Source organism: Canis lupus, chromosome 20 (genome assembly GCF_048164855.1).
Source record: "Canis lupus baileyi chromosome 20, mCanLup2.hap1, whole genome shotgun sequence".
In the NCBI taxonomy this organism is placed as follows: domain Eukaryota; kingdom Metazoa; phylum Chordata; class Mammalia; order Carnivora; family Canidae; genus Canis; species Canis lupus.
The window spans coordinates 10,551,672-10,568,352 of NC_132857.1; the positions used below are offsets into that span (position 1 = coordinate 10,551,672).

Below are 16,681 nucleotides of genomic sequence, written 5' to 3' on the forward strand. Positions count from 1 at the left end.
AAAAGGAAACCACAGGTCCAAAATGGAGTCACTTCTGCTAGGCCCACATCACCAAATGGGGGCTTTATTCCTAACCTAATTGCAGTTTCAACTTTCCCCAGGAATGCAATCTTAATCAATCAGCCTGGAATGTTCTGCTCACCACCAGTGAAGTAATCCACATAATAAGACCCTTTTATCCCCCAAAGGGAGATGACCTTGCCTGAAATAATCCTTTATTTTGTTTATAACTCCCTTGTCCTGGCTTTAAAACCTTTCCGTTTCTGTAGCCCTTTGGAGCTCTCTTCTATCTGCCACATGGGATGTTGCCTGATTTATGAATTGTTCGATGAAGCCAGTCAGATCTTTAAAATTTACTCAGTTGATTTTTTGTTATTTCACACTGCCCAAATTCAATTTATAATATAAGTCGTATGCAAAAAATATCATTCTGTCAATTATTCAGTAACTCCAACAAACATTTATTTGCATGGAAATAGAAAGTTATTCAAAAAGCACATTGGAGGTTGAGGGAAAAAAAATCAGGTAAATATATCCTAGTGCAATCATACATATATATTTTTCATAGTAGGAATAGAGGGCTGTTTGAGAGTTGCAAAAGGGAAATGACTGGAACTCAGAAGCTGTGAGTTTTATTTCCTTGACTCCATACCACCAATAAATAGAGAGGCAAAGTTGAACTGAGCTGATGAGCAGATGCCAAAGGCAAGTCAACTTTAATCTTGAGAATTTGCAATAAGCACTGCTTAAATACAACTTGGAAGCAGTCTGGAGTTTTGTGAAAGGATTGATTTCCATTTGTAGACTATATTCCATACTTTTGGTAATTAAGAATAGCGATAAAGGGATGAAAAATGATATTAATAATAAAATACACCAACTAATATGCATTAGCATTGTGCTATGCATTTCACATATGTCAGTTCACTTAATTCTCATAAGACTTTTACAGCTAAGTGTACTTCATATTTTACAAAGCTAAAGATCAAGATTCAGATTTGAAAGAACTTTTTAAAAAGATCTTCCCTGACTTTCTACAGCATTAAATAAATTTAAATTTGAAAGAGTGATCATATGGTGTAGTGTTTTTCAAACATTTGGGCAATGATTCACAGCAAGAAATATATTTCACATTGTGACCTATTTCACACATGTATCAGAAAAAATGTTTCACAAACAATTATTTATTTTTACCATGAGTGATGCTTTTTTATACTCTTCTACTCTACATTTTTTCTATTCTATTTACCTATAGTTTTGTTTTTAAGTTTTCATCTTAATACATTGAATTACTCTCGTGACCCACAGTTGGTTTTTGACCAAAATTTTGATTACTTAATTATTTGATCATTTAATTATTTAATATTTTCCTATTATTTCTTTGGTTCTCAAAGTAAACTAGAACTTTCATAAAGGTAGATATTACTACCAGGCATTCTTACCTCCCCTTATTGTTGGGCCTTAATATAGGTGTGTAATTAATAATATTTAATTTTTATGTCTGAAAATTCATAATAGTGCTTAAATAGAAGAGTCTGTGATATGATTCCTAGAAAGGGTAAAAGTGAGGAATAGGAGGTACAGGTCTAGGGGAGAAAAGTAACTTGTAGTTATAGCTGTCAACATTTTATTGAGAATCATCATTCCTGCATATTTCAATTATTTCTTTTCCACCGTAGGGTTGGCTTTATTCGATGTCCAAATAAGAGAAATTTCTAGTCCTATCCCTTGTCTCTTCACAAAATGAATTTCTGTCCAGATATGTATAGTCTGAACTCAAGAAAATCAGTTACGTAAACCACATATGAAATTACAAAGCACATTTCTTCTATTACCTTTAACTGTTTCAGAATGTAAATTTCTGCAAGATTCATTCAGATTATTCTTACATTATAAAAATCTATAATTTATATTTTCTTCTCGAATAGTGATACCCTTCTGTATTTTATTTTTTCTTAGGATTCCATTGACTTTAAATATGAAATAATTTCTTTCTAAAAGTTTAGATAAAACGTTTTCCTCTTATTGCTTGAAGGCACTCATATCCTGTGTACAACTTCTATATCATTCCTTGTGGACCCTTGGTATTACTACGAATCAAAAAAATTAAAAAGAAAATATAACATTAGGTGGGAAAAATATATATTTAAAATATTCATTGTGGGTATCATGAGAATCATATGGAACTAAATGTCTACTTTCAAAAGTATAAATATCATGAAATCCTTTAAACCTAGCATATGTTTCTTCGAATGAGACTCAGTTTTGAACAGATGTCCCCTTAGACCTGTTATATTAAGACTAAAACTACTAAATCAGCATTAGTTGTTTTTAAACTTAGGGCCATATTTTGCCACTGATTTTTATTCAAAGCTCCCACAGGCGTCAGTGGAAGATCGATGCATGGAAAAATGGCATAATATGTATCCTAGTTTTATTTATTTCATATGTATACAGCAGTATAAAATAATATATTACATTTACACTCATTTTACTTATGTATTATTATAGCATTCACAGTAACAAACACTATAGTTAAGATTTAAACTCATCTTTTATTATAATACCCTGTTTTCACTCACAGATAACTGTCTTGAAAATGTGTTTAGAGCTGAAATTCCCTGCTTACTTTCAGCTCTATGATGTACGGATGTATTGGAAGTCTGAGTTCTAGCATTCAGACATTTTTGAGTCTCATGTGAAATTTTAATATTTGCATCATTAATGCAAAATTTTCATGCAACTCAAAAACATCTGGTGTGTAAAACTTCAAACTAAGCATGTGACAAGTTTTCAAGAAATAAAAGTCATTTTTCTAATTTTACAAATACTTAAAAAATAACAGTGATTAGAAATACATGCATGCACACTAAAGTATTAGAATTTTAGTCATATTATTGCCTGCAATACTCTGGCGGCACCCATCTACCAGCATTCTCATAGAATGCTATAATCTAAAACCTACGCCAAGTTTTAGAAGAAAAAAAAATACTCTATTGAACAGTAGTTTCACAAATTACTGTATAAGGATTTTGTTCAACCTAGCAGAGGGTAATTCCTTGAAGTGCTAACAATATATAAAATAATTTTACTATTCCATGGTGTAAAAAATATGGAATTTTGTCATTTTCTGTTTTTCCTTGTTAAAAAGGAACATAAAAAGGATGTTAAGTGCAAAGCCTTTACCACTACAAAATTAGAGTTGAAAAAGATAAAGAACCCAAGAAATTGCAATATGAAAAATATAGGATTTTCAGAAAAATTATCAAGTATACCAATGTTTTAAATATTTTTGAGTTCCTCGGGTATTCAAAGCACACACAGAAATATGAAGGGGTGAAAGAAAACCACATGCAATGACAGTTAACAGTTCTCTCATCAGTCAGTACTGTAAGCAATTTTCATTATCCTGCCTAACATTTGCAATATTCTGACTGAGTAATTATATTAAATAGTACCTTTACTCCAGCAAATACTTTGGTAAGGTGAAATGATACAATTTACATGCAGTTATTAAAGTTTATGTTGAGAATTGTGAGGGTTTCTGTTCCTTTATCGGAGAAGTAGGAGAGTTTCTACGTTACAGGAGATCTGCTGGCAAATTATAACATTATTAAGAAATGAAGCAAGAGGATGAATAATGAAAATATTTAAATCTTCTACTATAGCACTTATTTGCAATGTTTGATAAAGGCATTGCATTTAATATCTTCAAAAAACAGAATGTACATATTTCCTTCATATTTCCCAAGAAAGATGATACACTTACAGGGATACCATTATGTCTGCAAAGTAATTCTGATGTGGTATTTAAATTTCGGATTTAAAATGATTTCACAGAATTATGTTCACAAGGTAAAAATTAGAATTTTACATGTGGATAAAAGATTTCTAAAAAATTGTCGTTTGACATACCTTTGAAACATTAAGATACTATTTCCACAGGAAAATAGTTAGACGTTTTTACTACTTTTAACTAACCATGTTATCAAGGAGTAAATGCCATGATTATTCATTTTGGAAATAATTTACTGATGAAATATTGACTAATAATTTAGATATTATTTTCCTTTGATATTTATAAAATGATGTAAAATTGGATATTAGGATGACTAGATTAAACAGAAAAACTATTTTAAAATTCCTTTTCATACTAATCTAATAAGTGTTTTTTTTGACACCTTATTATCGGTGGATTGCATTTTTCTGTTTTAGAGTCCCTCATCATTGGTAAATAACATTTTAGCCAATTGCTAGGTGATATCCTTACTCTATTGTAATTTCTGATTTATTCTGGATGCAATAGATAATTGATTAATAACTAAACATTTGGTATTTTGTTTTAAGTAATTCTACTTTTCCCACAAATTAGGTAAAACTTCTTTGTTTTTTGTTGTTTGTTTTTGGAGATTAACGATATAATTTAAGAATTTAAATGCAAATTAGGAGAACTGTTACTATGACATATAAAAAAACTAATGCATAAATATATGGCATAAGACATTTGTTCAAGGGAGATTATATAAATTGACATAAAAGGCTAAATAATTAAAGAAACTTTCTTAGAGTTGCATGAATGAATATAACTATAATATTTGAAGTGAGTATAATCTTATTTTTAATGCATGTGATAAAGCAGATGGATGTGTGTTTTCCCCCATAATTGTAAAATGATGAATGAAAGGTTTTAATTAAAGCAGAGTGATTCAACAAGAAAATCATTTTCTTGTTTAAAAAGTAATTACAACAAACAGACGTTTTTCCAGCTAAATTATATAGAAACATATCCTTACTAAAATAGTTTATCATTCAAAATATTAATGTAGTAGTGCCAAAAGTTTGAGAAAATGTTACTGCTGCAGCTATGTGAATGCGTGTGCTTTTTGTGTCATATATGATGGATTAGTTTTATATATTTTCAAAGGGTCCCCAAAAGGCTGGAACATTACATATATTATTTCAGTATATAAAATGATTGGGATTATGACATATTAATATCTATAATTTGATAACAGTCAAATGAGTGATGACAAAATGCCACTCAAATATATACATATCAAGGACTTATGAATATACATATACATTTTAATGTTAAATAGAAGGAAAATATTCCCATTTAAGTGACCATAAAATGGAGTGGGTGGGAAACATTTCTTATGTGTTAAGTTTTAATCTGTTCTTTAATAATATAGCACAGCTCAAAATATCCTGAATTCATAAGATCATTTGACGATGAAGGTAAATATTGCCAAATTGATTTGTGATTTGGATTGGGCAAACATTCAAATATATTGAAGGCTTTTTTAAGGGGAGCTATGAGAATTCTTTTCTCTTATAATATCTCTCTTAGTTAAGCGATCAACAACAGCAGGAAAAAAGAAAAAAATAGGTAAAAGAAAAGAAAATACATCTTAATGGATTTAATAATTAACTTCATTGACTTAAAAACAAGAGGCAAGCTTAACCTTTCAAAGCTGACTCATGAGGATGTTTCTTATTAATAAAACACTGACTATATTTAAGAGATAAAACTTTCATATGTAAGATAATACTGAAGCAATAATGTACCATGCTTCTATCTCCAAATTTATTTATTTTAAATTTAGAGATCCTTGTATCTTATAGTTACTCTTTACCAGTTCAGATATCAACATATCTCTATATATTCATATAGAGTTATAAATGAATTTGATATTCGTGTGTTATTAGGAGCCACAAAACTATGCAAAACTATGTAAAATAAAATTCTGTGTGAGTCATGTGGTTGAGGACTTCTTAAAATAGTAATCTTAATGACGTGTTTTACATCACAAAATGTACAGACACCCAGTGTTTGTTTTTGTTTTTTCCTAACCACAAATACTGATGAATTTATAGATTCTTTATAAAAGCTTTAAACGATTCTAAATTCAAAGCCATAGAAATAGAATCGAAAGAATGTAGATTGTTAGATATTTTGATATTACATGTTCAGTGCTCTTCTGATAACATCGACAGCTATATCTTTGGCATTGAAAATTCAGTACGAGTTCTTGACAAAATTTTGTAGCTTAGAGCTTCATTTTCTTTTAAACAAGGAAAAACAGGGCTGAATAAGATATGAAAATTGGGAGGAAATTATTAAGGATTGTTTTTTTCTTAATAAGTTTATCTTTGGGACCCTGAATTACCTTTTACTTTACTATATGATGTGGACTGTATGAATCCATTTAAAAACCAACTGAGTTGTACCACATTTTAGGAAAATTATATAATATAATATATATATTTTATATTTATTTAGAAGCTTTGAAATAGTACAGTAAACACTTTGCAACACGGTGTATAAACTACAGAATGTCTTTGATATTTTGTGGGTCTTCAGAATACAACATTTTTTATAACCCACAGGTGAAAAGAACATAATCACAATCTCTCTTGTAAAGTTGGAATAGTTTGGGGAACACTTGATCACACAAAAATAATATAAAACAGTCAAGTTTAAAACAGTGATATTGCATTTATAATGCACAAATTTCCTTTATCTTTATGACTGGCTTCTCGTGGTGAATATAAACATCTAAAGGGCTCAGTGACATTTGGAGAGAGAAAGATATATAGTGCTGTAAACAGGCACACACTGATCGGAGAGGCAAAATCAGTTGCCTCTAAAGTTTCTACAGTTCTGCACATTTCAACTCATTTCTCAGGCCTGCTGAGAGCAATCAGGTCCTATAATTGGCCACGATGACTCCGCCGGCAATCTAATACTCAGTTACACACAACTAACTGGATGGCCAAGATAATGAAGTTGAAAAGTTGATGCTTTTGTTGGTCGACTTTGTGCAAATCATGCTGCTTCAGGTAAATCCTGTAGAATTGACTAGCATATCCTTTTCCGTGCTGTGAAAAAGAAAGAAAAATACTCTAAGAAAAGGAGCCTGGGTTTTGGAGTTTAGAATTGCATGTTATTGTGAAAGAAACAAATACAGTTGGAAATAAGTTGTGTCCCTGTACAGACCCATGTAGTGTCAAAATACTTCAGTGTTAACCTTGGTTTCTCATGGTCAGGTTATTCTGGTGCTTGGCTTTCTGGGAATGACAATTTTGATATTTTAACAAATCAGTCTTGCATGAGAGATGTATACTTTATATACGGACCACCAGTCATGTGGAGACTAACATTTTTAAGTGACATAGAAGACAATCCCTACTTCACTACTTAGGCACGATCAGAGGAGAGGGAAAAAATGTATGGCCCTTAAACATTCTAGAGCAGGTCTTTATAATACCTATGAACAACTGGCTATATGTTTAGTTCAATAAAGTCAAGTTATATATATTAAATCAATATATGATACAGAAAACTGTTCCAGAAAATACTTATGTAGCTAAAAAGTTAAAGGATGCTTCACATTCTCTAGGTTTACTTTATCTCATCTTTGAGATTATGCAAAAATCAAACCTTTTTATGTCTGAAAAATAAAAAAAAAATATATATATAAATTTATCCCCTAAAAGCAATCAGTTTTCTTATAAATAAGGTAAAGGTGAAAAGAGAAAAAGTTATTGAATTTGGCCCAGTCTTATAAAATGCATTGAATTATGAAATAGAATTTCCAAATTCAATCATTTAGATTTTAAGATTTTAAGTATTTTATTTATTTATAATAATAATGGATATTTATTCCCACCTATCCATAATCTTTATATTTGGCAATAAGCACAATGAGAGTAAAAACTGCATTCCCTCAGTCAGAATCTGGCACATAATAGATATATAATAAAAATGTACTGAAAATTGTGTTCAATTTTGATGAAAGGTAATTTGGTTGTATAAAATCAATTGTAATAAAAAATATATATATACATATATATATATATATAGAGAGAGAGAGAGAGAGAGAGAGAGAATTAAGAATTAAGAACTACTCTAAATAGCATAACTGAATTATTTCAATCTGGTGAATAGTTGGATTTTTTTTGTTTCTTTTTGGGGTTCCTTTACACAAATGTAAGAATATAGTGGTAGTTCAATTCCTCCTCTATGGTATTTCCATTTATTTCAAGTGGGTTATTTGGTTATATATTTTTCCTAATTTATTTCCCTAATTCTCTCATTTATTTTTCTTCAGAAGCTCATTTTGTGAACCAGACTATCAAACATTGCTTCCCTAGGCTACTGTTTAGTAGACACGTCAATTAAAATTGTAAAAGTCAGGTACTGTCATTGACAGAAATAAAGTGCCAATGATTATATACCTGTTCTATATAGTAACTAGTATTGAAAAAAATCAAAACATATTTTGTTTTGTAATATTATATAGTATGATGAATTATAAAACAAGTTAGCTACAACACAAAACTACCTGGTAGTTATAACTTACCTGGTAATAATACTGTAGAGACTATTCTATAAAAGCGAATAGAAATTTTGCCCTTTTTAAATAATTAAATCCTATTTTCCTATGCTGTTGAATTCAAATACTGTTTCATGATAAACTTGAGTATATCTGACTTGAATATATTTTGTTCATACCACTCAGAATTTAAAATTCTTCAGTAAATTAGAATAATTAAGCACCACAGAAATTCAAGTTCATAAAATGAATTGGGCAAGTAATTACAGTGATCAAATAATTTATTGTCCAAACTGAACAATTATGTGAGTAAAAGGGAACGCTATTAATAATTGCATAAGACATAATCCTGTCCTTTCATGGAAAACTCAGGAGATATTAACACCCTATAAACAATATTAGTGTTCTCAAAATATGTTAGCGATATTACTTCCAGGATGAAGCTTTTTCTCAAAATACTGATTTATAGGAAACATCTTTTTAGTAGTTCAAGGACAAGGACAAAAGAAACTCAAGACTGACCTGTCTTCAATCTATAAAGTAACTTATTTTGTGTAAAAATTCACATACTGAAAAACTGCATCTTTGTATAATGTGGAAATTAGTCAACCTGATACATAGTTAAATCAGCAAAATATTTCTAATTAGGTTAAAATACTACTTATGGGAAAAGCTATTAGCATGGATCTTATGCGTTCGTTTTTTTTAGTCAAAATACAAAAAGAAATTGTATTATTAAAATAGTTTAGAGTTTTAAGAAAACAGAAATTGAGCACACATTATACTTGCTATTTTAAATCTAAACATAAGCTTAAAATGCATATTTTAATTACTGCAGCATGTGTGCTGCTTTTATTTAAAGCGCACCTATTCCAGCTGTTGTATGAATAATATAATCACCTTTTATTAAATTACCTCCTCCTACCTATCTGTTAACTCAGGAATTCCCATCTGAATAGGACAAGTGATAAGGGCTATGGTTACAGGTCAGAACAAAGTAGAATCAGGAGGAAAGATTTCTTCCATTTCTGAAGCAAATTTCCCAAATGTGAAGTACTGCCAGACAAACTAGAGAAAATAAATATTATTACTAAAGTTATAGCCACATACATTTTGTTTCAAGGCTTTTAAGAGCTGAGTTTGAATACTGAATACTCATTATCTTTGAGGGCTGTCTGGGTTAATGCTGAACAAGTAGCACACAAATATATGTATATTATATATGTATAAATACACACACACACACATATATATAGCAATGTTATTACATTTAAGAGTCAGTGCCAAGGACAGTTATTCCACAGCATTAATTGTTATGGCTATGCGCTTGCTGAAGCATTTCGGGCTAGAGAGAATGGGTCATATACATCGAATCTCTATGCTTTATGATGTATTCTACATACGTCTGGGAATTATGAAAGCATACTTGAAAATTTTCTGATTTTTCTTTTCAATTCACAAATATATTTTCCCCCTAGCTATTCATCAGCATATGTAGGGAATTGGTCACTTGGTATAGATAAAAGATTTTTTTTTCAGTCAAATCTAAAATAATAGGAAAAGGACTGTTAGTATTTCTTTTTACTTCTACTTATTCTTTTTCTGAAATACTTTATTCATGAGAGACACAGAGAGAGAGGCAAATACCTCTGAGCCACCTAGGTGTCCCTACTTCTACTTTTTCATTCACTGCATTTATTCTTCAGAATAAGTCATAGAAATCTCATATTTAAGACATTTATTGTCCGAACTAAGGATGAAAAAAACACTCTTAATGGAAAAGAGATATTCAAATATTTACTTTTTTTACAATTTACCATATATATGTATGTATGTATTTAACATATACATATGCAGGGATGCCTGGGTGGCTCAGCAGTTGAGCATTTGCCTTAGGCTCAGGGCAAGATCCCAGAGTCCCAGAATCAAGTCCCATACCAGGCTCCCTGGATGGAGCCTGCTTCTTTCTCTGCCTGTGTCTCTGCCTGTGTCTCTCTCTTTCTGTGTCTCTCATGAATAAATAAATAAAATCTTTAAATATATATATATATATATATGCATATACTAAACATACATTTTTTTAATGAAAGTTCCAGGTTAAATATCTTTCCTTATATGTGGAATCCTGTTACTGCCCTTGATAATTTGTCCTAAGTATGATATTAAACTTTGGAACATTTACAAATTCTGATCAATGACTATAAGCATGTATGTTGCAAAGATAATTGTAAAAATGCCAGTCCTGATATCCTATTTATACCATGCATAATAATAGTACAATTAGCTTGGTGAAAAATAATTTGTTATGATATATTAAAATGGCAATTCAATGACTTGAATATTCACATTTCTATACCTGCCTAACAGGAAGCAAAATACCATTTCTATTTTATGACAGTATGTGAACCACAGAAGCTAAAGAAATCAATAAACAGGGGCACCTAGGTGGCTCAGTCTGTTAAGCGTCTGCCTTCTGCTCAGGTCATGATCCCTGCTGAGCAGGGAACCTGATTCTCCTCTTCCTCTGCCCAATCACCCCCCACCATGCTTTCTCTTTCATTCTCTCTGATCTCAAATAAATAAAATCTTTAAAAAGAAGAAAAAAGAAAGAGAGGAAAGAAGAAAGGTGTGAAGCGATCTAACCTATTTTTGTGACTGAAAGAAAGAAAAGCTTTCCAATATCCCAGATGATTGAGACTCCACTGCAGTGAAAAACTTCCAGAGGCTGAGATCAGTAACCTACTCCAGAGCACATTCAAATATTTAATGAGCCTCAGGGTCAGGACACTTCTTTATATGTAAAGTGAATCTAGCAGAGGAGAGTTAAAGCCCATTACCCCTCATACAAGTCAGAAACACCTGCCCTCTGTTCCCTGAGTAAAAGCATATCATAAACTGAAAGATCGTTTAAAAGCAAGCCTCCATTAGAGATCTGTCCAGTTGAATAATCAATTCTTTTAACTTCCCTCTGTCTTATTCTTGAGCCATTTTTGAGGATTCTCTTTAAAAACCTGGCTATTTTTTTTTTTCTGTCTTAACCGTAAAGTCTAGAAATGAGCATAGCAGCAGTTAACTGTTAAAAGTGGGTCGCTGCTTGATTTGTCTTTTATTTTCCCTCTTGAACAATATTAGATTTGCTTTTATAGGGATGGGGGAAGGGGAGGAGGGCGAGGGGTTGGGGTGAATGGGTGATGGGCACTGAGGGGGGCACTTGACGGGATGAGCACTGGGTGTTATTCTGTATGTTGGCAAATTGAACACCAATAAAAATAAGTTTATTATTAAAAAAACAAAAAAAACAAAAAAATTCTGCTTTTATATTTTAAAATATAATTGTACATTGTTCATATTGCAAATGTTTTCCTTTTCACAAAAATGACAAGATTTTAAATTTTAAGATATATTCAATGAAAAAATGGATAACTTATCATGAATTATAAAAAGACTGAAAACCTTCTGTTAATATAATATATATTTCTTTTGTCCGAATATACTAGCTTAGAGCGGCTGTAAGAACTTGACTAAATTTGAGTTCTTACATTTATTTCATAATATTCACAACATCCTCACACTAAATTTCTGTTTTTCCTTTCATCAGACAGTCTGCTTCTTATTCTATCTTGACAGAGTTAAGGGGTTAGAGAATATATCTAGAAATTAAGAGTTCATCTGGAGAAAGTGGTTCCAACTTGATTAGTCTTTTAGAAAGAAAACTTTGTGAAATAAATGACTCGAACAATCCTTCAGAACATTCATGCAAGAAATACATATTAAAGCCAAAATGTTCAGTTTGGTCGATATGTGTATGTTATGCTTACAACGTAATTTGCAATTAATAACTGCTTGTTAAAAGATACATTCATGGGTATTTGAAGACATAAGGAATTGGCAACCGTAGTTTTGTGGTATAGAAATTTGCATCAATGAAACGAGTAAATGGACAACATGTTGAGCCCGTCCTTTTCATAGACATTTTAACTCTAGCAAATTTACCACCCTTAACTACTATTAAAAAGAAAATCACTGCCTGTCCTTTTCGTCTTTCAAAATGACATCACTTAGACCAAATTCCTCAACTGGAGCCTCATACCTACCTAATCTAAATGCAGTTTCAACCACCCCCAGAGATGTAGTCAGTCAGTCAGTCAGTCAGTCAGTCAGTCAGTCAGAAGATAACTTTCTGATTAGCAATTAGCGCGCAGTGAGTCAGACACAAGGGCCTTGTCCCTTCCCCAAAGGAAGATGAGGTAATCTGCATAAGACCCCTTTTTTATCCCCCTAAGGAGAAGCAGCCTTGCCTGGAACAGTCCTTTCCTTTTGCTAATAACTTTCTTGCCCCACCTTCCTTCTATAAAAACCTTCCATTTTGTAAAATTCCTCAGAGAGCCCCAGTGTTTGCTGGATGCGATGCTGCCCGATTGGTGAATCATTTAATAAGGCCAGTTAGGTCTTTAAAATGCACTCGGTTGAATTTTTGTTACTTAACAATAGCCGCCATCTCCCCTAAGAATCTAATGCAACCAATATTTCTACATATTAGTTGTGATAAAGACCTTTTACTGGGACACCTGGGAGGCTCAGGGGTTGAGTGTCTGCCTTTGGCCCAGGGTGTGATCCCGGGGCCCTGGGATCAAGTCCCACATCTGGCTCCCTGCAGGCAGCCTGCTTCTCCCTCTGCCTATGTCTCTCTCACTCTCTGTGTCTTTCATGAATTAAAAAACAAACAAACAAACAAAAAAACCCCCCAAAAACCCCCCAAAAAACACTGTATACCTATTTGAGGCTATGGATTATACATGAATTAGAGCTAATTTTCTCACTAAGAATGGTATATGCAAAGAAAAGATTTATTTTGTGAGCTGTAATGAGCCCCCTAAGATCAAGTAAAGTTGATGCACTTGCAAAGCCCTGAATTTACTATTGGTGAATAGTTCAGAATGTATTGTTCAATGTTTATTTTCAAGCCAAACTTTGTTATTAATTAAAAGACTTAACGACCTTGAAAATAGGAGCTTCTATTTGTCCAGAAGTACATTCCACAACTGTGACAATTTACCATGACCCTCATGTAGCTTTGTATGAGAAAATGAATCCCCTTGAAATGTCCCGGGTTCCTTCTTGATAGAGGACTCATAGGCTTCTAGAGATTTCTATATATTTGCATGTGTTTGTGTGTACGTGGGACGTGTATTTTAAAATCACCTTCACACTACTCTGTGGGTTACTGCAACCATGTCAGCTACCACTAATATTTTTGACAGGGTAGATGTACAATTATAGTAACCCAATTTTGTTTGGCTTAAAAATCTTTAACTCTAATTAATTAGATTAATTAAGAGTGCTTTGAACTCTATAGCAAAAAACCAATGATAGTGTATCAGCTCCTTTAATTAGACAATACACCTTGATTATTATCATTATCTAAATTGATTTATGCAAGATAGCTAAAAACATAGCAATTGTGCATAATTTTTCCATCTAAACCCAAGAGTTGTCAATATGCTAAATATCTGTTTTTAAATGCTAAAAACATTACACTTTTAAGTTAAAGTATTTGCGAAAAAAATAAAAATCTACTATGACAAAGCATTGTATAAAATTTTATAGATTCAAGGAATCTATCTCAAACTCAGCTAGAAATGTGGGAAATTATGCCTTGGAAGCTTAACAAATTTTTCATGAAGGGGGGAAATAATAGGACATAACCCTGCCCAGCCCACGCTAGTCTTTCCATCAAGCGCTTTTGATGAACAAAAACACCTTGCCTCACTGGTATCTTAAAATCAAGTTTGGAGACTGAATTCATTTTTAAGTGCTTCGACTCTATTTTGATATGTAGTCGGGCAATGGAACTCTAACATATATTGCCCTCTATGTTTATGATAACATTGAAAATTTTCCTGGAATCCTTTGTCATAATCCATTAAATATGAACACTAATTTGTTCCAAAACTATTTGAAAATCACATTTTTACATGGGCAGTAAAGAAGTACTCTTCAAATTTCTTTTGAAGACAATACACTCAATTATCTCACTTTAATAATGACAAAGAATATTTTCATTTAAGTTAGACAAATACCATTATTTTGTGTATCTAAAATTCTAACAAAATATCCATATTTTCCTTTAAAGAATAAATGGTTCTTTTTCTTTGAGACTAATGAGCAATAATATTTACTGACATTTAGACACTCGTATTTCAACTAGTTTTCTTCAAAACAACATTAGAAGATCAAATTAGTTATTTCCCTGCAATATTGAAATTAGCATTAATTTTCAAAGCAGAAAGCACAAAAAATGCCTGAATGGGATTGGTCATTCCTACAGGTATAAGGATCTTATGCATATAGATCTATCTGCCACAAATATCATTGTATGTGAGTTCAGATCAACTACTAGTGATGCGCGCCACATTGTCTTTTATATGAAAACCAAGCCCATATTCCAGCAAAGATAGGAAAAGCTTAAAAAGTAAATACATAAGACCTTCATTTAAAAAATATATAGCCATGTATCTAATCTCTTAAACACTAATAACCTAGTTAAATAGGGATACAATTTCCAAATAATTTAAATAAGACCTTAGATAATTAAACCATGAAAATAAGTGGAAAATCTTCTGGATTGGTAAATAAAATACTTATAACACAATTTATACAAGTTTATTTTCAAGAAAGACACACACAATACACATGATTTAAAAACTATGTGTAAAAACATGGCTGTTTATTTAAGATTCTTAATGTTCTGATTTCCCCTAACATAATTCAGTTGCTTCTATGTCAAAACAAATAGCAGATTAAAAACAGGAATTGCAGGCTCAGAGAGGGGTTGGAAGAGAAAATAACAGAATGCCCAGTTATATTTGAATTTCAAATAAATAATGAAATACTCATTGGTGTACAAATGACCCATGCGGTATTTAGGTGTCATGTCTTTTATTTGCTAAACCTGGCAACCCCATCCCAAGACATCTGCTTCATGGCACAGCAGATGACACTAGTTACCAGTGAGGCAAATATTACAGTGTTTTCTAGAAAAATGTTGCATTATATTTTCTAATTATCTTATAACACTAGAATTCATATAATTTTATATGTATTTCCATCTAAAATGATTTAAAATTAAGACATCAAAGTTTCTTAAACTTTAAATTAAGATTTAAAATTCAAAGGAAGAAAGTAAAAAATATATATATAAAATTCAAAAGACAAAGAAATGAAATTCAGTTATCTACAATACAAATTCATATTTAATGAATTTAATGTCATACATGAATGCAAGGTTGTCATTTGAATTATTTCTTTGTGTCGTGATTAAATTTTAACCTTGATTTTGAATGAAATCTTTGGTTTTGTGAGATAGATATAGCATATTAGATAAAATGTTCTTTCTTCTTTTGCATAATAAATATAATTTTAAGTCATTTATTCTAAAATCTAAACGTATGTATACATTTTAATTTTAGTTATCTCCAGAAACTCATTAAACCTCCCTCTAGCTCTTGCAATCTAACCTATTACCAGATAATTAAAGCTTTGAAAACTGATAGGCGGGGCCCCTGGTGGGTTAGTCTGTTAAACATCTGCCTTCGGCTCAGGTCAGGATCTCAACCTACCCTTGGGCTCCTTGCTCAACAAAGAGCCTGCTTCTCCATCTCCCTCTGCTCCTTGCCTCCCCGCCCCCCACCAAAGCTCTCAATCTCTCTCTCTCTCAAATGAATAAATAAAATCTTTAAAAACTGAGAGGAAGTGAACCAAACTCACCTTTAAAAAAATAGCAAAAATGCTAAATTGTGGAAATAAGATTATATCATGCTTGTTAAAAATTAATTATGTACAAGGCAAATGACAAGATTTGGGTCCTTAAACAGTTATATTACATCTCATGACTTTACACTTTGTGCTTAAACAGGGTTCATCTTAATTACGGTAAATACTCACATAATAAATAAAATAAAAGTCATGTTATATGCTTACTATTTGTGAAAAATATCCCAAAAATCTAGGAAAAAGTTCAAATTTTAGACAATCTTTGCTGGTGCCAGTTATAGATCCTATTTAAATAATATCGACAATATATGTTTATATGTAAGATATCTATATCATTTTTAAAACATGACAAATGTACCAACCTACCTGCATGTTTAACAAAGTTCTCATACAAAACGTCAAAATTTTGTCTTATTCCAAAAGAAGTATTTGAGCTATTCAGTTGCCACAAGGTCACAGAAAAATAATTGTCTAAGAAAACAATCTGAAAATAACTTATGCAATAATGATGATAAGTAAAAATACCAAACATGTAATAATTGTTACACTGAAACTGCCAAACCTTAAAG

At 31.5% G+C, this 16,681-nt stretch overlaps 1 protein-coding gene across 2 annotated transcripts in view; it reads right to left on the bottom strand.

Annotated features, from left to right (window-relative positions):
• PCDH10 (protocadherin 10) overlaps positions 1-16,681 on the bottom strand; it is a 61,037-nt gene that overhangs the window by 13,120 nt on the left and 31,236 nt on the right. The window contains exon 5 of one of the 2 annotated variants that reach the window (XM_072788384.1): positions 682-6,882. The exons of the other annotated variant lie outside the window; for it this stretch is intronic. Coding sequence (XP_072644485.1) covers positions 6,863-6,882 — 20 coding nt within the window. The 3' untranslated portion in view covers positions 682-6,862. Of the gene's footprint in view, positions 1-681; positions 6,883-16,681 lie in introns of those variants that run through there. 2 annotated transcript variants of the gene reach the window in all.